The 25,140-nt window shown below is 44.9% G+C and overlaps 1 protein-coding gene across 7 annotated transcripts in view; it reads left to right on the top strand.

Moving 5' to 3' along the window:
• Nucleotides 1-25,140, top strand: part of USP19 (ubiquitin specific peptidase 19) — a 239,525-nt gene that overhangs the window by 109,104 nt on the left and 105,281 nt on the right. For all 7 annotated transcript variants that reach the window (XM_029601227.1, XM_029601228.1, XM_029601226.1 and 4 more), the window contains 4 exons: nt 12,631-12,741; nt 13,967-14,077; nt 14,269-14,370; nt 14,783-14,923. In XM_029601227.1, the coding sequence (XP_029457087.1) occupies nt 12,631-12,741; nt 13,967-14,077; nt 14,269-14,370; nt 14,783-14,923 (465 nt within the window). The remainder of the gene's footprint in view (nt 1-12,630; nt 12,742-13,966; nt 14,078-14,268; nt 14,371-14,782; nt 14,924-25,140) is intronic.

Raw genomic sequence — 25,140 nt, forward strand, 5'->3', positions numbered from 1 at the left:
CCAGGAGAGAAAACTATACTCAATACAAAACATCACCTCGCTGTGAAAACCCTAAAACTAGCTGATATAATTGCCAAGCCATACCCCCTTTGTTATTAATGTACATAGTTTGACTGTCCATACAAACTCCTGTTATACCCCCTCCCACAGTTACTAATGTAATCAGTTTAACTGTTCATGTAAACCTATGTTTTTACTTGCATTTCGGAGTGTAAGGCCCACGCCGCCTCCCACAGTTATTAATGTAAACTGTTGATTTTCATGTAAAATGTTATACCTGTAAACGGGAGTGAAGGCCATCGCTAAACTTCGGTATATAAAAACATACAAATAAATAAATATTCAGGAGTTCAGACTTGTCTACATTCAACTGATATCCAGATATCTTACTAAATCTGGCTAGTTCATCTACTAAAGAGCCCAGGGAGGTCTCAGGATATGCTACTGTAAAGAGAATGTCATCTGCAAGCATTGAAAGTTTTTATTCCTGATCCCCCACTTTAATTCCTTGCACTGCCCTGGAATCCTGAATGGAAACTGCCAAATGTTCCAAATATAGTGCAAAGAAAAGTGGAGAAAGTGGGCACCCCTGCCTTGTGCCCCAACCTATCGGAAAGGCTTTCGAATAGCCCCCATTAACTTTAATACAAGTGCTGGGATTACCATAAAGCTTCCTTAATCAAAGTGAGAAATTGCTGCCCAATCCCAATTTATCTGAAACAGAAAATAAATAATCCCAGTGAACCAAATCAAATGCCTTTTCGGTGTCAACTGTAAACAAAGCTAACAGGATCTTAGATTCTTGCACCCACCAGATTGTTTATCACCCTTCTCACATTGCCTGCAGCTAACCTACGGGGCACAAACCCCATTTGGTCAGGATGAATCAAATTGCACGCTATGCCACTTAAATGATTGACTAGTATTTTAGCCAGAATTTTCAAGTCCAAATTAAGGAGAAGGATAGGCCTATATGATCCACAAAGTGGCATCCCTACCCGGCTTTTCCAGTATCATAATTCCTGCCTGGTTTACATTGTCAGCTATATGGCCACCCATTAACAAGTCATTAAAAGTGGCCATCAGAGGATGTGCCACCACAGAACTCAACTGTTTTAGAAACCTGCTGAAAACCCATCTATACCTGGGGATTTCCAGAGTTTCAATTCTTCTATGGCCTGGGTAACCTCTAATTCTGAAACTTCATTATTACGTCATTCTTGTTGAATGTGATCTACTTAGGCATAGTAATTCCCACCAAATAAGCATCTATATTGGTCTTAGAAATATCCTCATGTTTGGAATATAATTCTTGATAGAACTGGATAAATCTAGTCCGAATGTTGTCACTGTCCGTCAACATTGCACCAGTTCTATCCTTAATTTTAAGAATTTGGTTATGAATCACCCTAGCCTTAAGTCTCCTAGCCAAATATCTGCCAGCCTTGTTTCCTCCTTCAAAAACCTCTTGTTTGGCCCTATCTAACTGAACAACAACTCATTTACTGCTAAATTCCGCAATTCCACCCGTAAATTATCCAGTTGCATCCCAATCTGGAGGTCATCTCTCCTCTTGTCTAATTTCCAATTTGCCCAGCATCTCCAAAAGGTCCACTCTCTTCTTCTCCTTAGCCTTCTTCAAATAGGGTGCTCTGGCTATCAGTTTACCTCTAGCTATGGCTGTAAAGCAAACCAAAAGAGTACCTGCAGACACCTCCCCATTCTCATTGTCCTCTAATACTGCCCCATTTTCCTGTGCAAACTTTTGTAGTATTCACTATCATCCAGCAGACTTTTATTAAGTCTTCAAAATCTCTCTCCAATTTGTTCCCCCAATCCTTTGAAAGAAAGCCAAATAGCCGCATGATCTGACCACGTTATGGCCTCTATTTCTGTGGTCCTCACCTTATTAACCAAAGCTTTATCCACCAGAAAAAAATCAATCCTAGAGTAAACCTTATGAACCTTTGAATTAAAAGTATAATTTTTCTCTGAGGGACGAAAGAGGCACCAAACATTCACCAGATCACACTCTGCCATAAGCAATTTCAGACTTTTTCTGTTTACCCATGAGGACCCTCCACCCCCTCCACTTCTATCCAAGAACGGATATCTGGTAAGATTAAAATCCCTCCCTCATAACCAGGGAACCTTCTGCCCACTGCTGCAGAGTTTTAGAAAGCTCTTCCAGGAATTGCCCTTGCCCCACATTAGGCGCGTAAACATTCACCAAAGAGTAAATATCCTTGCCCATCCTGAATTTGACTGATGTATCTGCTTTCCAAATCTCTTAGAACAGAAATCACATCAACCACCACATTTTTGGAAAAAAGAATGCCCACCCCACAATACTTGTTAATCACTGCAGAGGAAAGTGATGAGAAGCAAGCAGCCTTTCATATTTTTTCTTTAAATGTGTTTCTTGACAGAGCAACACATCAACCTGCTTGCTTAGAGTATTATGCAACAATCTTTTCCTCTTAATATATGTATTCAGCCTTTTAATATTCCAAGACATAAGTTTTAACTCCCCCATTGTAGTAATTCCAACTGAACACTCTGTGAAGTCCACCCACTCAAAGACCAGATATAAGCAATACCTCTCATCCTCAGAGATGGCCTTGAAATCTTAAACTCCAGAATACCACCCCACAGGTGTTCACGCCAAAGGAAATACCCCTCAAGACCTCCCATGTATGCCCCCTCCCTCTCCCCCCACTCTCCTTGTCCTCCTCTCTTCCCCTCCCAAAATGCACCTACTCCCACCTGAAGGAATGATGCCACTCATCGCAGTCCAACAACCCATGAACCCCCCTCCTCCCCTATGCTCACAAAATCCTCATGTACCCTCCCCTTGAAAAGCTTACCAAAGCAGGTTACCAGTACCCAAATATGTAACAAAAAAAGAAACATTCTCAATAACTTTATTTAACCTGAGAAAAGAAAACCATTAAAATCCAGTTTCAAGAACAGCAGTCCCCTTGACTGGAGATACTTGTCTTCTCACTGAAGCCCGTACCCACTGAGCCAGAAAGCCTCTCAGGCAGTAACGTCTCTGGATGGGGAGGAACCCCCCCCCCCCCCCCCCCCGAGTGTTTTCTCAGGCGCTTCCCACCAGATTGCACTCACTGCCATCGAAAACAGTTCTCCTGAGAAAACACTGCAGCGGATAACCTCTCAGTAGGACCCGTGGAGTTCACCTGTCCAGTGGCTTGAAGAATTTTCAATGCCTCCTCCACAGATTTAACCCGAGAAGTTACTCCATTAATCATAAACTTTAATCTAAATGGGAACATCCGCTTGTTCGGTGATTACCATTCCTCAGTACTTGAAGAACCTCATGGAAATCGCGTCGTTTCTTGATTGTGACGGGGGAAATATCTTGAAATGTTTTCACCGTATGCCCATGCAACTGCAGATCCTTGAGTTTCCTTGCTTGCATCATTACCTTTTCTTTGACTGCATATTCCTTTACCTCTTGGGCTCACTAAGGATCTATGTGCTCTGTCCAGTACAATTTTGGGAGCCACTTCCTCTCCATCCGGGGAACTCAAAATCAGGGAGCAAATATCTTTGACCACCCTCTCACAAACAGTGTAGGCTTCTTACTCAGAGACTCCTCAGAACTGCAGATTCCCCCTCCGGGACCTGTTTTTCAGGTCCTCAAGCCAGTCCTGATATACTTCATTTTCAGCTTTGTTTCTTAAGCTCTTGCTGCATGCTGCCCTGTGCAGTCTCCTGCTTCCCAAGCCTGTGTTCCATGGTCTCCACCCGATTGCAGAGCTTGGCATATTCGCGCTCCAGCTCTTTCGCGATTGTTTGTAGTGCATGCTTCAAGGACCCCATACCTTACCACAGCTCACTAAACCACTGCTGGAAGTCTTTACGGGTTAAACACAAGTCGATCTGAGCCGTCGCTACTTCTGGTGATGCTGCTCCTGCTGAGCGATGCAGCACCACACCGCCATGCTCCCCGGCTTCCTCCTCTAACAGGCCTCCAGCTTTTTTCGTCGCCCGCTCCTCAAAAGAGAACTGCTTCAGCGCTACTGTTTTCTTCCACACTGACATCCCGAAGCAGGGTGGATTCAGTATGCCGTATTCAGAGGCTCAAAATGGGCGGATTGCCCCAAGACAGGAGGGATGAATGTTATCAGAGTCGGGAACTCTTGTTTCAAGTTTCCAGGGCAGGTGATGTCACTTCCTCTCTGATCTTTTTTCTAATCAGTTGGTCCCAGTCTTTTTTTCTCCTTCTGTCTTTTCTTATTCCTTTTTCAGGGTCTTTTTTTCTTCTCTTCTGTCTTCTTTCCTTCCTGCTTCATACACATACAGAGGCACTCTCACACACAAGCTTTCTCTCTCACAGGATCCCACTCTTGCATGCTCTCTCACATATCCATAGGCTCCCACTTCCATATGCTCTCTTTCACATACAGACTTTCACTCTCACATGCTCTTAATGTAGGTTTCCATTCTCACAAACACACACAGGTTCTTGCTCTTACATGCTTTCTCACATACAAACACACAGATTCTCACATGCAGGTTCCCACTCTGATACATACATACACACACAAACAAACAAACAGGTTCTCACTCTCACATGCTGTCTCACCCACCATAGACACACATAGGCTTTCACTTTTACATGCTCTCTCACACAGCTTCTTATTCCCACACAAACACTCAGGCTTTCACATTCTCTCTCTGACATGCAGACTCCCACTCCTGTACATATGTGTACACACAAGCTCTCATTCTCACATGCAGGCTTCCATTATCTCACACACCCATTCTTTCTCATACGCAGGCTTCCACTCCCCCACTTTCACTCACATACACAGGCTCTCACTAGCACATGCTTTCTCTCTCACATACAGACTCTCAAACCCACATGCTTTCTCTTTCTCTCTCATTCCCAAGCAGGTTATCATTCTCTCACACACACACCCACACACAACCACACACCCAGGCAGGTCACCATTCTCACACATACACACACCAGGCCTCATTTCTTAGGCTGCCAGGCAGTTTGTGGTGCATGGCACACTTCGTTTTAAGGTTGGTGGTGCCTGTGTACCACTGAGTACTATGGACACCCTGCCCATGATTAGACCCTATACTTTTCCAGCAGTTTCACTTAAACCTTACTTGTTATTCTATGGGAAAGCATAAATACTACTTGCTCCCCTAAAATGTTTTCTCCTTAATCCTTGGGAAAAAGCAATCCTTAAGATAAGGAGAAAACAAGAGGCTAATAAAGGAAGTATGACTTGATGCCATTGCAGGCATGGGATAGCAAAGCTAGTATCAGCAAGCTACATCTCCCCAGAAACCAACTAGGTCAGTATTGGCAGGTTTATTGATGACTGAGTCCTGTCCAGCAAGACCAAGGGGATCTAGGAGGCCAGATGTTCAGACAACAGCCACTTCAGTTTTGGTAGCTATTTAATACAAAGCTTTGTAGGGGAGAGAGGGACTAGGTGTTGGATTAATATTGGGAATTTTTATGCTCATATACCCAAGATAGTAGAGAACTAAAGAGGAAGACAAAATTGACTTCATAAGAAGTGATGACTTACAAGCTTCTACAGCTGGGATATATCCTTAGTAGTGTGGACCAGGGTAACTAATCAGATTTGATGGGCCAAGTGGACCTTATCTGCTGTCACCTGTGATATTGCTGTGTTACTTCCCCTTGATGCATTAATTTTGACATGCCAAATACTGTTGCCAGTTAGTTTCTCTTCCAGTTGTTGCTGATGTATCTTTAAGTCCTAATGCACTTCTATCTAATAGCACTATACTTGGTAAAAGTCAGATTTCAATGCTCATTCTTGGATTGAATGAAAAGAACTGTCTTGTTTAATGATTTTGAGGTTGCAAGAGCTCCCTCATAGAACTTTTCCTAATCCTGTGCATTATTTTAGTTGCTATTTTTTTTTCTCAATTTTTCAATATAAGAAAAGTTCCCAGAACTTAATACAAAACTCTTCAAGAGCTGTGTCATTCTTGGCTTCCTCAGTCTTATTTTTCTGAATAGCAGTAGTGCTCCCTGCAGAGCCTTGCTAGGAATATTGTTCATATTATATTTATCCTGGCAGGAAATAACTGGAATCCTGGGGCAACCACTCTATTGTCAATATGTTTTGGTAGTATGTCTTCTGCCAACAGGTGGCTGTAGACACATAAGAAAAACAAGTGGAGAGCCGTAAGTCTCGGTATCATACTGTGATTGCCCTTCACTGCAGTCAGAACCTCCTGCAGTGCTGAATCTGTGATTCATTGAGAGCAGTGATGCATAGATGTAATTATACTCCATGGATCTGGCATGGGGAAGATAAGATATTTATTCTGCTTGATTTTCCAGATTCAGGACTAATAGAGAACTTTGGAAACACGCAAAGCAGGAATGAGAGTGAAGGATAGCTAGAGGACAACTTTGGAGTGGGGAATGCAGTACAAAAGTCATTTCGGTCTTTTCAGCTATGTAGGGACAAGTATCGCGTACAGTGGCTTGCAAAAGTATTCAACCCCCCTAAAGTCAGCAGATTTGTGTGGATTTCAAATGACACACAGATTGTTCCAGTCAGTATGTTTTTTTGCAAACCAATATGCTCTTAAAGCACATTTTCAAAATCTCAATTTATTATTTCTCTGCATTTTTTGTAAAATAAAATTAAAAACTGAAAAATGTTGTTTGCATAAGTATTCAACCCCTGTGCTGTGGAAGCTCCAAGTTTAAACAGATGAAAAAGATTACCATTACAATTGGCCTCTACCTGTAAATAAAAAAAAAAAAAAGTCAGCTTTTGTGGATAAGACCCCTTAATTTCAGTACCATTGGGCAGACTGTGAATATGAAGGAAAGCTGTGAAAATGAAGATTAAAGATAAAGTTCTAGACAATCACATAGGAAAAAGCTACAAAATGATATCCAAGTGAGCACTGTTGGATCAATTGTAAGTAAATGGAAGCTGCACCATACTATCCAGACACTGACTAGACAAGGACGTCTCTCAAAACTCAGCATCAGAGCAAGGAGGAGACTTGTGAAGGAAGCCACAGAGAGGCAAACAATCACTTTGAAGGAGCTACAGAGTTCAGTGGCTGAAACTGGAGTGGAGGTGCACCAATCAATTGCATCAAGGGCTCTGCATACAACTGGCATGTATAGGAGGATGACTAGAAAGAAACCATTACTGAAGAAAAAAACATAGTGACCCAGCTAAAATGTGGGATAAGATTTTGTAGTCAGATGAGACAAAAATGGAGCTTTTTGGCCAAAATTGAAAATGCTATGTGTGGTGCAAACCTAACGCTACCTATTCCTTAACAAACACCATCCCACCAGTAAAGTATGGGGGTGGCAGTATCACATCATGGGGATGCTTTTCCTCAATGGGAATGGAGCATCTCGTTAAAATTGAAGGACAGATGGATGGTGCAACATACAGAGTGGTACTGCATAATAACCTGCTTCAGTCTGCTAAAAAAAACTAAAACCTGCGAGAAAGTTCACCTTTCAGTTGGACAGTGATCCTAAGCACAAGACCAAAGCAACATGAGTGGTTGAACAACAAAAAGGTGAATATTCTACAATGGTAAAGTCAAAGTCCATATATCAATCCAATCAAGAATCTGTGGCACTATTTGAAAATCGCAGTCCATAAGCATCATCCAACCAACCTGGAGCAAATCTGCGAGGAAGAATGGGCAGAAATCACTCCCAAACAGTGTGCAAAGGTGGTAGAAACTTACCTCATCAGACTTAAAGCTGTTATTGCAGCAAGAGGTGGTTCTACCAAGTATTAATATGAAAGGGCTAAATACATATGCAAGCAGCAAAAATGCCGAGAAATAATTATTTGTGACTCTGAAAATTTATTTTAAGAGCATACTGGTTTGCAATAAACATACTGTCTGGAACAAAATCTGTATGTGTCATTTGTAATCCACAGAAATCTGCTGACGTTTTAGGGGGTTGAATACTTTTGCAAGCCACTGTATGTGTTTTCTGTGCTACCATGGTATTTTAGCACATCCTAACTTGTAATTTTAGGAGGAGGTAACTGTTCAAGTATTTTTTTTTTCCTGACTTTTTTTTCTTTTACACTGGCAACCGACGGCCAGATAGTCTTTGCCAGTATTCAAAATGGTGCCGATAGCCTTTGCCCTCACTATGTCACAGGGGCTGACGGACTTTTGGCAAATCTTGTGGGGGTCAGGAGGGTCCCCCAAGACTTGCCAAAAGTCCCTGGTGGTCCAGCGTGGGTCCGGAAGCAATCTCCTGCACTCGGGCCGTCGGCTGCCAGTAATCAAAATGGCGCCGATAGCCTTTGACCTACTATGTCACAGGGGCTACCGGTGCCATTGGTCAGCCCCTGTCACATGGTAGGAGAACAAGGTGGCGCCGATGGCCATGTGACAGGGGCTAACCAATGGCACCGGTAGCCCCTGTGACATAGTAGGTCAAAGGCTATCGGTGCCATTTTGAAACCGGCAGCCGAGGGTGTGAGTGCAGGGGATGGCTCCCGGACCCCGCTGCTGGACCACCAGGGAGTTTTGGTAAGTCTTGGGGGGGTCAGGAGGGTGTGGGGGGTTGTAGTCAATTTAATTTTAGCGGGGAAACGAATAGGAATTGACGTATAGAACGTATCGGGGGGGGCCCCCGTGCCGAATGCAACGTATCCGCATCCCGAATGCAACGTATGGCGTCCCTCTGCACATCCCTACCTTCCCCCGCACAAGGACCTTCTCTAGCAGGGTCCGATTCTTCACAAGGACCCGGCTCGATTTTGTCTTACGGTCTGGCCCTTGAGAGGGCTTGCCTGACGAAGCATGGATACTCGGGCGTAATCGCCACCTTGCTCCACGTGTGGAAGTTCTTGATGTCCCTGGCGTACATGAGGATCTGGAGAGTTTTTGAGGCCTGGTGCGACGAACGCGAGGTGCCCCTTGGATGACCAAGATCCCCTTGATCCTGGAATTCCTACAGGACAACCTAAACAAGGGACTGTCCCTCAACTCCTTAAAGGTTCAGGTGGTGGCTCTCTCCTATTTCAGAGGCGAGGTAAACGGAGCCCTCTTGTTGACACATCCGGACTTGACCCGTTTCCTGAAAGGAGCTAAACACCTCCAACCACCCTTAAAGTGGCCTGACCCCCTATGGAACCTCAACCTGGTATTGGACTTCTTGGCATGGACTTCGTTTCAGCTGCTGCGCAACCTGTCCCTACACCTGCTAAAGCTGAAGACCATAATCTTGGTGGCAATGTGCTCAGCTTGTCGCATCTCTGAACTACAGGCACTGTCATGTCAGGAGCTGTTCCTTCGACTGTCTCCAGGAACGTTGCAGCTTCGCACCGTCCCTTCCTTTTTACCAAAGGTAGTCTCGGAGTTTCACATGAACCAGTCCATTTCCTTACCGTCCCTAGATAGATGCAATGACTCGGAAGACTACCACCTCCTATGCCACTTAAACGTCAGCAGACTGTTAGTACGGTACCTAGAATGTACAGAACCGGTGCGCAAGATGGACCACTTATTTGTTTTTCGTGGGGGAAGGAAACAAGGTGAAACAGCTTCGCGAGCTACCTTAACCCACTGGCTCAAGGAAGTGATTACAGAAGCCTCTACCCCTTCAGGTGAAAGCTCATTCCACTAGGGCCCAGGGAGTATCCTGGGTGGAAGCTAAGCTAGTCTCCCATCAACATTTGCCGAGCAGCGACATGGTCTTCTTTGCACACCTTCTCCAGGTTCTACCGCCTGATGTCCAAGCTTGAGAAGATGCAGCCTTTGCGAGGGCATGCTAAATGGACCACGGGCAGTCTCCCGCCCCATCCGGGAGTAGCTTTTGTACATCCCATTGCTCCTAAGTCCATCTGGCTATACGATAGGAAATGGAAAAATTACTTACCTGATAATTTCATTTTCCTTAGTGTAGACAGATGGACTCAGCATCCCACCCACGGCTGCCCATTAATAGTGAGAAGAGAATGCACATAAACCTCGTCCCCAAGGGACGAGGTTTATGTGCATTCTTATGGATAAGCCATCTCCCTTCCCCTGGATTGGGGTTGCTATAAGTTGGCAGGGATTCAGCGCTTATGTCTGGTTGAGTACGGTCACTGGCCTTCAAGTTTTTACTCAAGTTTTAATCAAGCCTTAATCGAGTTTTTTCGATAGTTAGTCCACAATGGCTTTTGAAGAGAATACTGAATGGGTGAGGTCACTGCATGGGGTATATCTAAGGTGACGTCAGCTTTGAAACCTGACTCTTGTCTCCATCTGCTAGCAGGGGAGCACATAACCCATTGGTCCTGAGTCCATCTGTCTACACTAAGGAAAACAAAATTATCAGGTAATTAATTTCTCCATTTTTTCACGTAAATGGTGGTGGAAGCATGGAATGCCCTCCTGAAAGAGGTGGTGAAGATGAGAAGGGTAATGGAATTCAAAAGAGTGAGGGATAAACATAGAGGATCTCTGCTGGCTAGAGAATGGAAATTAGAGAATGGGGTAACTTTCCTATTATACCTAAAGTTTACATTTCTGTTTGGTGGTAGTTTGCATGGAGCAGCAGTTGCTAATACCTTTAAAAACAATTTAAAATATTTTACAAACTTGCTGGGCAGACTAGATGGACTATCTTGGTCTTCATCTGCCATCAGTCACTATTTTACTATATTTTGCAATAGTGTCCCATTAGATTAGCTCATCTGCAGCAGTTACTTCGGCTAGGGCCCAACTTTTCGGATCGGGCAGATCGCTTTTGTCTCACAGATTGGCTTTTGAGAGGTAGCAGTTATGCTTGAAAGGGTACGCAGAGCTGGTTATTGCTACTTTGCTACAGGCTAGGAGACCATCCACTTCTCTTGCTTATGTCCGAGTGTAGAGAGTGTTTGAGTCATGGTGTATGGAGGAAGATCTGGAGCCTCTGTGGGTGGATGTTTCTCAGTTATTAGCCTTTTTGCAGAGGGAATTAGCAAAGGGGCTGGTCTACAATTTGCTGTGAGTGCAGGTGGCAGCCTTAGGATGACTTTGAGGTAAGCTTCAGGGGATGCTGTTGGCCTCCCATCTGGACATCATTCATTTTCTGAAGAGGGCGAAACATTTGCGTCCACTGGTCCATAGGATGTGTCCATTGTGGAATCTTAATTTGGTTCTTCGGGTGTTGTGTGGACCTGCCTTTGAGGAAGACATCTTTGAAGGATCTCACCCTGAAGACTACCTTTTTGGTGGCCATTTGTTCGGCCAAGCAGATTTCAGAGCTTCAAGCTTTGTCGTGTAGAGATCTGTTTCTTTGGATTACAGACGACAGGGTTTTGTTGGTATAGTTCCTTCCTTTTTTACCGAAGGTAGTCTCCTTGTTTCATCTCAACCAGACAGTGGAGCTTCCAACATTTTCGCATTTCGCATCGGATGCACTGCATGTGAAGGAGCTTCACTTATTGGATGTTCATCAGACTCTGCTGCATCACTAACATTTTTCAGCATTCAGATCATCTCTTTGTCTTGTTCAGAGGAGCAAAGAAAGGAAGTAAGGCTTCTAAGGCCACGATGCAAGATCATTGAAGGAAACTGTCTTTTCGGCCTATCTCTATAAAGGTCGAAAGGTTCCAGAGGGGTTAAGTGTGCATTCTACTAGGGCGCAAGCAGCCTTCTGGGCGGAGTGTCAGCTGCTATTTCCTCAGGAATTCTGTCGGGTAGCAATATGGTCTTTGCTTCACACTTTTACCAAGCATTACCTTACCGTTTGGTTGTTCGGGCGCTGGAGGAAGCTACGTTTGATGTAGGTGTTCTGCGTGTGGGTCTTTCATGTGCCTGCCCAGTTTGGAGGAGCTTGGGTACATCCCACTTGTCTGGAGTGAACAGTAAAGGAAAATTGGTTCTTACCTGCTAATTTTTGTTCTTGAAATAGCATAGATCAGTCCAAAAGCCCTTCCCCTTGTTTTCAAAAGACCTTTATTGCTTCTGGATGTTGATAATGCAGAACTTGCTATGCTTGTATCTGTTAAACCTTTATGGTTGAAGGTTTTCATGTCCTTTGCTAGATGTGAGGACTCCAGGGGGCCCCAACTTTGGTTCTCTGCTGCCCCGAGATGGGGAGTTAATTTGAGTTTTAAGAATGTTAATCTTGGCTTGGGTACAGTTCAATATTGAGGGACTGCAGGTGGCCCTCTTGGTTATTCAGCAGTGCCTGAAAAGTTTTTATTCACTGCCTCCATCTGCTGGTAGGGAATCAAAACCCACTTGTCTGGACTGATCTTTGATATTTCAGGAATGAAAATTAGCAGGTAAGAACCAATTTTCCTATAACTGATTTTAACCAAGAAAATAAAATAAAATAAAAAATAATAAACCAGCTAATATAAAAATACAACTTAGCACAATGATGTTATGCTGACACATGACATTTGATAATATAAATGGAGATAGATATCAGTATATGTTCTTTCTTTTTAAATTGCTTTTGTGTGCTTTTTATTTTTTCCTAAATAAGCAGAATTCAAAAGTCAACGCTGAAATTCAGTGAATGGTTTCTACTTTTGCTTTCATTTTTTCTAGCGGTCTTTTTGACTCATTACTCTCTCTTGTTATCTTTCTTTTGGTTGGTTGCTGTTGCTTAAGGTGGTGGCAGAGGAGGCCTGGCAGCGCCATAAGATGAGGAATGATTCTTTCGTCGTGGATTTGTTCCAGGGCCAATACAAGTCCAAGCTGGTGTGCCCCATTTGTTCCAAGGTAGGGAAATGTTGACTGGGCTCGCTTTTGCTGGCAAAGGCAGACTCACGAACAAGCGCATACTCGATGGCAGTCTCTGGGAAATGCTTGTGGATGGTGATGGTCTGCATATGACAGTGATGGTGAACGCCAGTCCTCGAGTGCCACAAACAGGCCAGGTTTTCAGGATATCCACAATGAATATGCATGAGATAGATTTGCATATGCAAATCTATCTCATGCATATTCATTGTGGATATCCTGAAAACCTGGCCTGTTTGTGGCACTTGAGGACTGGAGTTCGCCATCACTGGCATATGGCATCCAAGTAAGGAGTGCTCTGCACATAGATTACAAGAATCCTTATCTCACCATATAGTATAGGACCTCCATATTTCTGTTTATAGACAGTGCAGAATGAATGCCTGGCTAATATTGTGTATTTGTGTTGAATATAAAACTTGGATCACATTTTTTTTTTATACCAATCTTTTATGTACACATGGCATGGTTTTTCTGATTTGAGCCTGTTTAAGCGTTTTCATGTTTTCTCTGGCTGTAAGATATTGATTCTGGTAACAGTAAGATGTAGGAAGGGATGATATTAATGCCAGAAAGCAAACAAACGCTATTTCCACTCTGCTACAAAATCATTGTAATAAAAGAAAAATTGCATTTGGTTTTGATTTTGCTGCAAGTTCAGTCGTCTCTTGTCTTATTGAAGTAGTTTTAGTGAAATCAAAGATCTGATGAGCTCTGAAGTTGAGCATCCTGACTAGTTTGATACACTGTACTGTGAAAATATTAACTGAATTTCAGCACGCATTTAGTGGAAGTTACCGAACCAAAAAGCATTAAACTCTGCTCTTTACTAAGAACATGATTGTTGATCCAGGCAATATTTTTGTGTGATTTTTAAGTCCCTACTAAGGATAAAGTATTTGTTTAAATCTGTTTATTGATGAAGTATTTGGTCCCATTTCTATCCCTTGTCTGTGTTTCTCAGTGGTTATCCTAGTGTCTGAAATAAAACCATGCTTCCTAGGTGTGCTTCTGTCTGGTACACAAGTTGTTAAATGCATGGGGGGAGAGAGGGAGTCAACCTCAGGGTTAGTAAAATGAATGAAAATTTCAGGAAAGTTGCATTTTCCCTACGGAAATTTGAGACCCATTTCAACTGGAAAGACAGTCCAAGCCATGCACTAATAACTTCATGTGACGCATCCTTCTCTGTGTTTGGTTTCAGGTTTCCATAACATTTGATCCCTTCTTGTACCTGCCTGTGCCCCTTCCTCAGAAACAGAAGGTCTTGACTGTCTACTACTTTGCAAAGGAGCCTCATAAGAAACCTGTTAAGGTGAGCAGGCACTGTGCCAGCTGTTTAACTACAAAGGCTGAGTCAGACAAAGCAGGATTTTAGTTACTTTCCTTCTGTGTCCAGCTGTCATGCAGAACGAAAGTGGAATGGCAGAGAAAATCAGCATGGGTAAGATTCACAACTTTAGTATAAATGTGGCTTAATTATACAGCATTTTCTTTATTTTCCAGTTCCTTGTGAGCATTAGTAAGGAGAACTCCAATGCTTCAGAAGTCCTGGACTCCATCTCCCACAGTGTCCGAGTGAAGCCTGAAAACCTGCGCCTGGCAGAGGTGAGGAGAAGAAGCATGCACCATGTAACCTAGAGTGACTTGAGCTTAAAGCTGAATTTGGTTACACAAAACCAGTAGCACAAGTCTGCTGTAATAATCTAATATCGCCATAAACAAAGCCATGCCAGGAATTTCCTCTAGGAGATGTAGTAATGATAAAAGTCAGCAGTAATCTGAGGTATGCAGGGTGAATCAATATTTATCAAAATACTGAACACTTGGCCTTGAACAGCGTTGTTGTTGTTGTTCTGATACAAAGCATTTAGGAAAGCGAGACTCTGTGGCGGCATTGTTCCCTCTGGAAATGCTGAATCAGTGAGATGCCAATAGAATGCCAGTGTGAAATAAAAAGGAACCCTGATGTCTTTTATTGTGCATTCTGTCTTCTAAGTCTTTTTCCCTTTTTCTTTAGGTCATCAAGAACAGTTTCCAGCGCGTGTTCCAGCCATCCAACTCTCTGGATACTATCTCCCCTGCAAACATCCTCTTTTGTTTCGAAGTGCTATCAACAGAGCTGGCAAAGGAACGGGTAGTGGTGCTGCAGGTCCAACAGGTAACATAATTGTTAGCCTGTGTCCTGGAGTCCTGCTAGTGGCAGAAAAGGGCCCAAATCTACAAGAAAAGGAATTTGAGGAGGGACAGGATGGGGATAACATAGTGTTGATAAATGGGGGTGGGGGAGGGGGTGTCAGGATTTCTTCCTCCTTTTTTAATGATGCCAAAAATCTGTTATCAACAGGGCTTCTGAAGAGCAAATGATTTTATTCTGGCAGCTGCATGGCAATGCTTCACGTAAAATTGTCAAGAATGAATCTTTGTGTTCATTATTATAATGATAGACAAAACTGTGCCAAAAAAAAGTGTACATAAATGATATAAAGATGGTTTAGTGGAACTAACACACACCCACTGACTTGTATGCAAGGAAGCTTGTCTGGCCACTTAAAAAAAAGTTCTAATAGAGATTGGTTCCTGTGGGTCTTGTAGGCAAAACTGAAGGGTTGTGGGGTTTTTTTTGTTTTTTTTGTTTTAGCATTTCTTACTTTTCACAGCCATTTTGAGAGACTTTCATAGTAAAACCAAACTACATCAAAATGTGATCATTTGTCTTGCAGCAGTAGTCCAATGGCTCGGCAACCACAAACTCAAACTCAACCCCTCCAAACAGAATTCCCTGTACGTACCTGGATCAGTCCAGACTCCTAGGGTTTTGCCTCCCCTCCAGCAGATGGAGACAGAGAAGTTTTAACGGACTCCGTCCGATATCCCTGAGGTGCCACCTAGAGTCTGTCAGTATTTCTCTGTCTCCAGCAGATGGTGGAGGTGCAAAACCTTTAGTCTGGGTTTGGTTTTAGGTTTTTAGTTTGGTATTCGTTCCTTCGGGAATTTTAAAAAGACAAGGATTTAGTAAAACAAAAAAAACAGAGAGAGAAGATCTCTTTAAGCCTCCCAGGGGGTTGCTAGGTCCTGATGGGGACCATCCCCCTTGGTAGCAGAGGCTGTGGAGCAGAGGGTTGGGAGCCCTGTAAATGCCCGCGGCTGAGGGTGATACCAGGGAACCCGTTTCACTCACCCTCTGAAGATCTGCACACTAGAAAAAAAAAAAAAACCACCGCTGAGGTGATTTATTTAATTTCTGAGCTGGCCTAGCGGTCTCTTTCAGCCCTCCTTCCTTCCAACGCCATTTTCGCCGTCCTTTTCAGTTCCTACGAGCTCCCGGGGGTTTGTCTTGGTCATGCTGGTACCTTTTTCAGGCCCCGATCCTAATTTAGCTCGGGGATCATGCCACATGATCTGGGCTGCGGGCCGGAGTTTGTACCAGTTGCTTGTCGGGAGGGGAAGATTCTTCGGGGAAGCCAATTCCAGTGAAATCACATCACAGCAGCTCTACAGCACGCAGGGAGGGCAGAATTGCTGCGGCAGTCTCAGGACCTTTTTCTCCTCAGCGCAGGTACTGAAGCCTTACTGCGAACGTTCAGGGAGCAGGAGAAGGCTGCCCTAGGGGAGGGCAGCTCCCCGCCACCTCTTTCGCCGCGTCCTGCTGCTCCTGGGGGGGCGACTTGCAGGCAGCTCAGATCTCTTCCTCAGAGGAGGAACAGGGGAAAGACTCAGATGAGTCTTCTTCCTCGTTCTCCTCCAATTGTGTTTTGTTGCTGAATAAAGCCTTCAGATAAGAACAAGAAATTGCCATACTGGGTCAGACCAAGGGTCCATCAAGCCCAGCATCCTGTTTCCAACAGAGGCCAAAAACCAGGCCACAAGAACCTGGCAATTACCCAAACACCCAAGCATGGAAAGCAGCAGAGCGCCAGGGTACTAAGGTACCCTGTGAGGTCCCGGCATCGCTGGGGGCTGGGACAGGAGCCTCATCACTCCACGAGCATACCAAGTCAGACAGTGGCATAGAAACCCCCAAGGCCAAACGCCCTCTCCGGTCCCTTTCCGGTCTGGTGGACAGTTCAGATACGGACGGTGTGGATGAAGGGGAGTCTCCTCCGCAAACCCCCCTGGTGAGGGACCGGACGCGGATCAGGATTACCAGCTCCAGCCGGCCAAACCAGTGGGCACGCCTCTAGTGGAGGACGATGATCCCAAAGTGGTCCGCCTGTTCAGAAGGGATGAACTAGGTCCACTTATCCTGGCCATTCTGGAGAAGCTGGGCATTGAGGTTCCTCCGGAGGATTCACGATTTGGGGCTATGGATCCGGTGATGGGTGGGGCTCAGGGGTCCACCTCGATCCTTTCCGTTTCATATGTCAGTTACGGATCTTTTGTTTAAGGAGTGGGACAACTCCGGACCTTGGTTTAACGGTAAGTCGGGCTATGGACAAGATACCTGCTTCTGGAGGAAGCGCTGGACCTCCTTAAGGTCCCTAGTGGACGCCGCGGTCTCGGCAGTGACCAAGAAAACCACCATCCCGGTAACAGGAGCCACTGCCCTGAAGGATTTGCAGGATCACAAATTGGAGTTGCAACTTAAAGATTTTTTAGGTTTCCGCCCTAGGAGTCCAGGCCGCTATGTGCAGCAGTTTCGTGCTACGAGCCAGTCTTCGCTGGGTGCAGGATTTGCAAGCAGCAGCATCCCTTTCTGCGAGTGAGGCGGTGCAAGCGGGGCGCCTGGAGGTAGCGTTAGCTTACAGTGCTGACGCGCTTTATGATCTGTCATGGACTTCTGGCAGGACTGTGGTCTCGGCCGTGTCTGCCCGCAGGCTCCTCATTTTGACTCCCCTAACGTCCCCCAATGACTCCTCTTTAATGGGAAGTTACAGAACTGGGCCTTGGACCACATATCCGCCGACTAATTGCGCAGCTACTGAAGCCTATGGGCTGCCATCACTGAAACCATGCTCCTAGCTGAGGAGCGCACCAAATCAAACAGCGCATCTGCCACCATAAGAGACTCCTTCCTCCAGGCAGACTGCTTGCAAGGCACCACCATCTCCAGTTGGTGCCTGTTCCTGGGCCTTCTGCACCCAGCACAAACAGGCCCTCTGCATCAAACTAGCACAAACCGGCAGTCCAAAGACTAAACATGGACACCTCCAGCATCCTCAGGAGCTCTAACATCTCTTCCATCAGGGGGTAAAGCTGAGCAATCGCTCTGCCCACCTTTAGACCCACTTCTGGGAAGTCCCACTCCTGGTTCACCAACTTTCAGATCTTCTTAGGTAATGGAAAAGCACTTGATGGACTGCTCAACCCATCCAGGACTGGGTACACTCCCTCATTATCCAATTCCTCCTGAGTCACCTTCATCCCCAACTTCTCCAAAACCTGAGGAAGAAGAGGCCGCAGTTCCTCCCTCTTAAACAAATGAACTACCCTCGAGTCATCTCCCTCTGGAACCGGAAACTTATCTGGATCAGGGTCATCCTTAGTGCCATCCGGGCCCGCATTGGGGGCCGGCGCCGTGTCCACACTGGATCTGCCCTTCTCTGAGGCCTCCTTGGACTTCTTACAAATGGGGCGCAGCGGTCTTTCATTGACCCGCTTCCCCCTTGTCCCCTTCCTAAACCAGGAAGGCCTTATGCATGAGGAGCACAAACTTCAGGGAAAATTCTCTGGATCATCAGCCTCTGGCTCTGGGAGACTGTCATCAAAATCCTCCCCCACCCCCCACCATCATCTGGGGCTCCCTATCCAAGGGAGAAAGGGGAGGGGGAAATCCCTACCTCTCATGGCTGAGATCTCCTATCTACCATCGCCCTCAGGGCTGGCTGCTGCAGTAGGAGCCCCCCGGTCCCTCTGACACAGGCTTGGACGACTGGAGGCCTCTTTTCCCTCCGGAACCCCCTTTCCAAGGAGCCCTCCTCTCCCAAAGGGCACTCTGTGCAAAAGGAACGGGCATTCAGCCGCGCTTTCCAGATTCCACAAACGCAACATGCTGCCATCCGCGGCTTTGGTGCCATTTTCAGACACTTAACTCTCAGCCGCTCGCCACGTGGCACTCAACTTGGCTAGGCTGCACACGCAGCGAAGTGATCACAAGGCTCTCGTGCACTCAAATCAATGGCGCCCGAGCCCCTGCAGGCTGCAGCCGCAACTGAGAATGGCTCCCGTCAGCATGCCAAGAAGCAAGAGGCCTCTTCAAAAGCCATTCCTGCCAGCATTCAGATTCGTGTGGAAAGAGCCGGAGCTGCATCCGAGGTTCACCACAACCTGTCTTCGCACCGGCCTCCACAGTCACCCGGAACCTCGGGCTGTTGGATCAGCTGACAACAAACACTCCCTCCTCCTTGAAGGGACTGACAGCTCCTGCCATCCAAGGTCCTACCACTGTTGGGCCCGTGACAGCCTTTCCTGCAGAAGCACTTATACTTCTTTCTTTCTTTTTCTTTTCTTTTTAAACTTAATTAACCAAGGTAATCCTTGGTATACTTACCTGAAAGATCCAGTGGCACCAGAGAGGGGAACCTAGGATGGCTGTGGGAACCAGTCCCTTGTCTGTCAGACCCTCTGGCGCATTGCAGGTGAAGCCCAGGCAGGAGTATCCACCCCTAACACCTCAGGGAGCTTCTGCCGTCTTCTCCTAATCTATCAATCCCTATTTACTTTTTTACTATCTTCTATTTTTTTTTTTTTTTTTTTATAAACTAGACTGCAGGTCTGCACCTCTGTCATCTGCTGGAGTCAAAGAAATACTGAGGGGACTGCAGGTGGCACTCTCGGATAAGTAGCAGTGCCTCAAAGTTTTGTTCTCTGACTCCATCTGCTTGTAAGGAGGCAAAACCCACTTGTCTGGACTGATCTGGGTATGTTGAGGAACAGTCCAGACAATCTACACTTCATCCATAGCAGAAATAGTTATGCAGCAAGGACCTTGGCATGCTCCGGGTTGCATAAGTATTGATGCGTACAGTTCAAGTTCACACCCCAAAACACACATGCCCCGCCCCTTTTTGAAAATGTTAAAGATGTGCACGCTGTGAGATACACGCGTAACTTGGTGGTTTTTAAAATCTGCTTGGCATGCACGAGCCAGACTTCTTTCACACATCTCCTAATTAATCCGTCTCCTGGGCCTACGAAGTGGTTCGTGTGAGGACATAGTCTGCTTTGGACTCTGATGAGGAAGAAGATTCTCAGAGTTTTTGGAGCTGATCTGGCAGTTGACTTGACAGTTGATCCACTGGATGATCAGGGGGCTTTGTTCACATGGCATGGGGCAGGCAGAGCCTGAGGAGTTGTCAGTATCTGAAGGGGATGAACCTAGGGTGGGCCGCTAGTTCCAAAAGGAAGAGTTGTCTGCTGATTCCTCAGGTCCTGGATGAGCTGGGAATTAAGGTTGCACAAGAGGAATCGGATGATGAGGGAGTGGGCACTGTCCTGGATGGCTTTTGGGGACCTCCAAAAACATTTCCTCTTCCTAAGAAGGTAAAGAAGCTGGTGACCTGGGAGTGAGACTTTCTGGAAGGAGGGCTGAAGGTCAGTAGGGCAATGGTGAAATTGTACCCTTTGCCCAAGGAGATGCTGGAGCTTTTGATGATGCTGAAGGTGGATGCTTTGGTTTCAGCAGTGACCAAGAAGACAACCATTCCAGTGGTGGGTTCATCCACCTTCAAGGATGTCCAGGATAGGAAATTGGAGATTCAGTTGAAGAGGATGTTTGAGGACTCCAAGCGGCAGCCTGTAGTATCCTCATGCAGCGGTCCTGTCTGTGTTGGCGCAGAAGGAGAAGTCTGGATCTTCGGCCAAGCAGGCAGCCCATCTGGAAGCAGGCAGCCCATGTGGTAGATGCACTGTAGGATTTTGTCAGGACCTCCGCCAGGAATATGGTCTCTGCAGTTGTGGCATGGAGACTATTATGGCTGTGTAATTAGTTGGCTGATATGTGGTCGAAGTCGCAGCTGTGCAATCTTCCCTTTAAAGGAAAACTACTATTTGGGGAAGATCTCGAGCAATTGATGAAGCACTTGGGAGAGTCAAAGGGGCATAAGTTGCAGGAGGATAAAAAGTCCAGCAAAAAGACATTTCCACCTTGTGTTTGCTTTCGGGATGTGAGGAGATTTCGTTCCAGAAGGAGCTCTTCCTCCCAAAGAAAAGTGGGAAGGCAACAGTCCTTTTGAGGAGCACGTAGGCCTTCTGGAGATATTTCCAGACAAGGAGCCGGAGGAGGTAAGGCCTCTTAATGAGGCCAGGCTGGTCCACTCTGGTCAAGGTCGTCGGGGGGGAGATTAACCCTGTTTTATGAGGAGTGGATCAGGATCACCACAGACTAATGGGTGCTGGAGGTGATAAGAGATGGCTACGCCTTAGAATTTTCACACCCGGTCAGAGAGTCGTACATAATGGCCCATTGTACATCTCGCATCAGGTGGGAGGCGGTGCAAGAAATGATGCACTGGCCTGTTTCAGGTCCGAAGTGGACGGTATCAGACTATCAACTTATCCTGATGTGTCTCGCTTCCTGAAAGGAGTTGAGCAACTCCGACCATCCCTAAAATGGCCAGTGCCTCTATGGAATCTCAACCTAGTACTAGACTTCCTAGCAGGGGATTCCTTCAGACCAACACGCAGTCTGTCTCTACGTCTCCTGACCTTAAAGACAGCATTTTTGGTCGCAATATGCTCAGCTCAGTGCATCTCCGAACTTCAAGCACTATCCTGTCGGGAACCATTCTTCCGGTTCACCCCGGGCACCATACAGCTGAGTACGGTAACATCCTTCTTACCGAAAGTGGTTTCCCAGTTCCATATGAACCAAACCATATCCTTACCATCCCCAGATGAGCACAAGGATTCGGAAGACTCGCACCTCCTTTGCCACCTGAATGTCGGCAGAATCCTAGTCCGATACCTGAAAAGATCGGAACCCTTGCGCAAAACTGATCAACTGGTCGTTCTTCACAGCAGGAAGAAACAAGGGGAAGCGGCATCGCGGGCGACCATAACCCTCTGGATCAAAGAAGTAATCAAGGCAGCCTACACAGAGGCAGGAAAACCATTACCTCTACAGGTCAAGGCGCATTCAACAAGGGCCCAGGCAGTCTCCTGGGCTGAAACCAAGCTGCTTTCGCCAGCCGAGATCTGTCAGGCGGCGACATGGTCCTCCCTACACACATTCTCCAGGTTCTACCGCCTGGGTGTTCAGGCCAAGGAGGATACAGCTTTTGCAAGGGCAGTACTAAGTGGGCCACGGGCAGCCTCCCATCCTGTAAGGGATTAGCTTATGTACATCCCATTCGTTCTGAGTCCATCTGGCTACACGCTAGGAAATGGAGAAATTACTTACCTGATAATTTCTTTTTCCTTAGTGTAGACAGATGGACTCGGCATCCCATCCACGGCTGCTCCAGAAATCGAGAACCTCGGATATCAAATCTCGAGACTGGGCAAGTACGGGTAAGCCACGGCCTACCCCTAGTTCAAGACACCCACAGTTGCCTGGTGTCGGCGTTTATTGTTTCAGCGCACCAGCGGTCTCCAGTTTCAAAAGTTTTATATATATATATATCCATATAAAATCAGTTGAACCAGTTCAAGATTAATCAAGTATTAAGCAACATATATCCACACTGGCTTTTCGAAGAGAATACTGAAGAGCTAAGCTTGCTGCACAGGTATATGTAGGGTGATGTCAGCTTTGAAATCTGACTCCATCTCCCATCTGCTGTTAGGAGAACACAATACCCATTGGTCCTGAGTCCATCTGTCTACACTAAGGAAAATGAAATTATCAGGTCAGTAATTTCTCCATTTAATGTTATAAAAACATCTTGCAAATTTGGAAAATGAGATACGAATAAAAATAAATTTTCCGGTTTCAAGCTACTGAATTGTTTAAAAAATATATTGGTGAAGTATTATCTATTTCTTTGGATAAATAAATGTTAATTTGTAAAATGTATTCCACACTTTAGGCTGAGGCGGGAGGGACATGAGGATGGGGTGGGGGAGGGGGGGATGGAGGTGAGAGAGAAAATGGGGGGTGCAGGTGGATTCCGACCTGTTAGCAGCTGAAATGAAGTTGAGGGCCAGGGGCTGCTGGTAGATCCCAACCAAAGAAGAGCTGGAGATGCCTGTGGGTTTGTCTGAGATGGAGCATATGTGTATATGAGTTTGTGTATGTGTGTATATAAGAGAGGAGAAATTTTGTGCATTCCACTCCCAACTCCATGATAATCCCAGGGTGACTGGAAATCAAAGATTCCCAGGTATGGAGAGCATGAATTTTTTAAATCCTTTTTAGTTTTATTTCTCAGATGTTATTTGCTGTGTCTGCTGTTTTGAAATATTTTATTGGTTGGGACATTTAAAGAAAATTGTACATGAGTTTTTAATTATTTGATCTTTTATTCATCAGCTTTTTTGAAATATGTTTTTAGTATTATGATTATATATTTTATTTCTTGATTTTATTTGATGTTTGAGGAATGGTGATGATTCTGTTTTTTTCATTGTTGCACTGCATAGAGTGTTTGGTTTCTTGTGGTTTCCAGTTCAGTTTTTGTCTGGGTGTTTGTATTTCTGCCTTATGGTTGCTCTATTCTGTATTTGATAAGGGTCTGTCTGTTCTGCGTGTGTGACTGAGGTGAGGCATTTTCCTAGTAGGAAGTGTATTCCGGCTTTCAAAGGGTCAAGTCCACACCCAACACACAGCACAATAGACTTAATACCATATGGGTTCCAAGTGTCTTTTTTGCAGGGATTTCTGATTGGCATTATGGCAGTGCATGTAAATATGTGATATTTTTACCTCAGAATACTGTACTTTGATATTTTTCATGTAAAATAGGAATGCATAACTGTGTGTGGAATGGGGCGGGGGGAGGTGCGTTATGCAAGGCTGTAAGGTTCTCCTGGGGCACCTAATACCCTTGTATCAGGCATTGGTACCGGGGAAGGGAGGTTGTCAGTTTTTAAAGTTTCTATCACTGAAGGTAGCTGGGCTTTTTTTTTGTTTTGGGTGGTCACAGTAATTTGCACAGGGCAGCAAAAAACCTAGCACCAGCTCTGTATATTGTTAAAATTCAATAAAAATATAAATGAAAATTATGGAACAAGATACCCTATTCTTAGAGACATCTTACCTTATCTTTTAAGAAAAGAGTCTAGGCTTGTCTATTTGGCCATGTCTTCCCCCTAAATTCCATTGCTGAAACTGTGACAAAGTTTCACCAGTGATAGTTACAGACTCCCTTCTATCGTGTGATTACTAGAACTTGATCATGATATTCCTTTCTGTCACAGTACTACTGGAACTTGACTTTTACGGTTTGGGAAACAAATTAACATGGGATAACTTGCTGATGCAGCTTTTACTGTCCTTAATCACTAAGCCTGATACTTTTGATGCAACTCCAACATTGTTCTCTGCTTCCACGGCAACAGTTAAGGGAAATTGGATTCAAACAGCATCCGAGGGCCCTGACTTTTACTGTCTGGGAAACTGATAAGCATGGGGGAAACCTGCAGCAGATACCGGCATAAGCTTGCTGGGCAGACTGAGTGGATCAGTTGGTCCTTTTCTGCCATCATTTCTATGTTTCTATGAGACCGTAGCATCAACCTATACCTGACTTATTTATTTATTTATTTATTTGGCATTTTTATATACCGATATTCTTGTAACAAGTTACAAATCACCTCGGTTTACATTCAAACAATAAATTTTGCACAAGTCTGCATTACATTGAACAGGGAACGAAACTTGGAGTCAATAACTGTGGAAGAAACATTTAGATAACTTGGTTGGAGTATTACAGCTGATGAAGATTCATTTCTAATTCACTTCTTTGCTAATGACTCCTCCTCCCTCTGCACTAGGTACCTGCCCGTTTCTATGCATTTTCAGTATTGTATCTTTTGCTACCCTGGCTATCTAATCCATCTAGTAGTCCCATATTTCTATTTTAATTCATCAATATAATCCTCCCTGTACCTGTAATCATATCTTTATATATGCCCCCTTCTGTTTGTGATGTGAAACTAATGTAATAGAAATTATAGAAATTATAAATTCATTGTAATCTGCCTTGGGACTAACTTGGAAAGAGAATATCTAATGTTTATAAATAAATATAGGTTAAGCGACTATTTTATTTGTTATATGCTTATTACAATATGTGGATTGCCTATCCAAAATGGGCTCTAGGCAATTTACAAATTTCAGTATAAAATACATTGTCATAAAAACAATCAAAACAAGAAAACACAAACATAACAGAAAACCATAAATCAACAACTAAAAGCAAATAAAAAGCATTTTAGAACTATTCTAGTCTATTCTGTTCTATTTTAGTCTTATGTACTGCTTTCATCCCCAAAAAT

The sequence above is a fragment of the Rhinatrema bivittatum genome, chromosome 4 (assembly GCF_901001135.1).
Source record: "Rhinatrema bivittatum chromosome 4, aRhiBiv1.1, whole genome shotgun sequence".
Lineage (NCBI taxonomy): Eukaryota > Metazoa > Chordata > Amphibia > Gymnophiona > Rhinatrematidae > Rhinatrema > Rhinatrema bivittatum.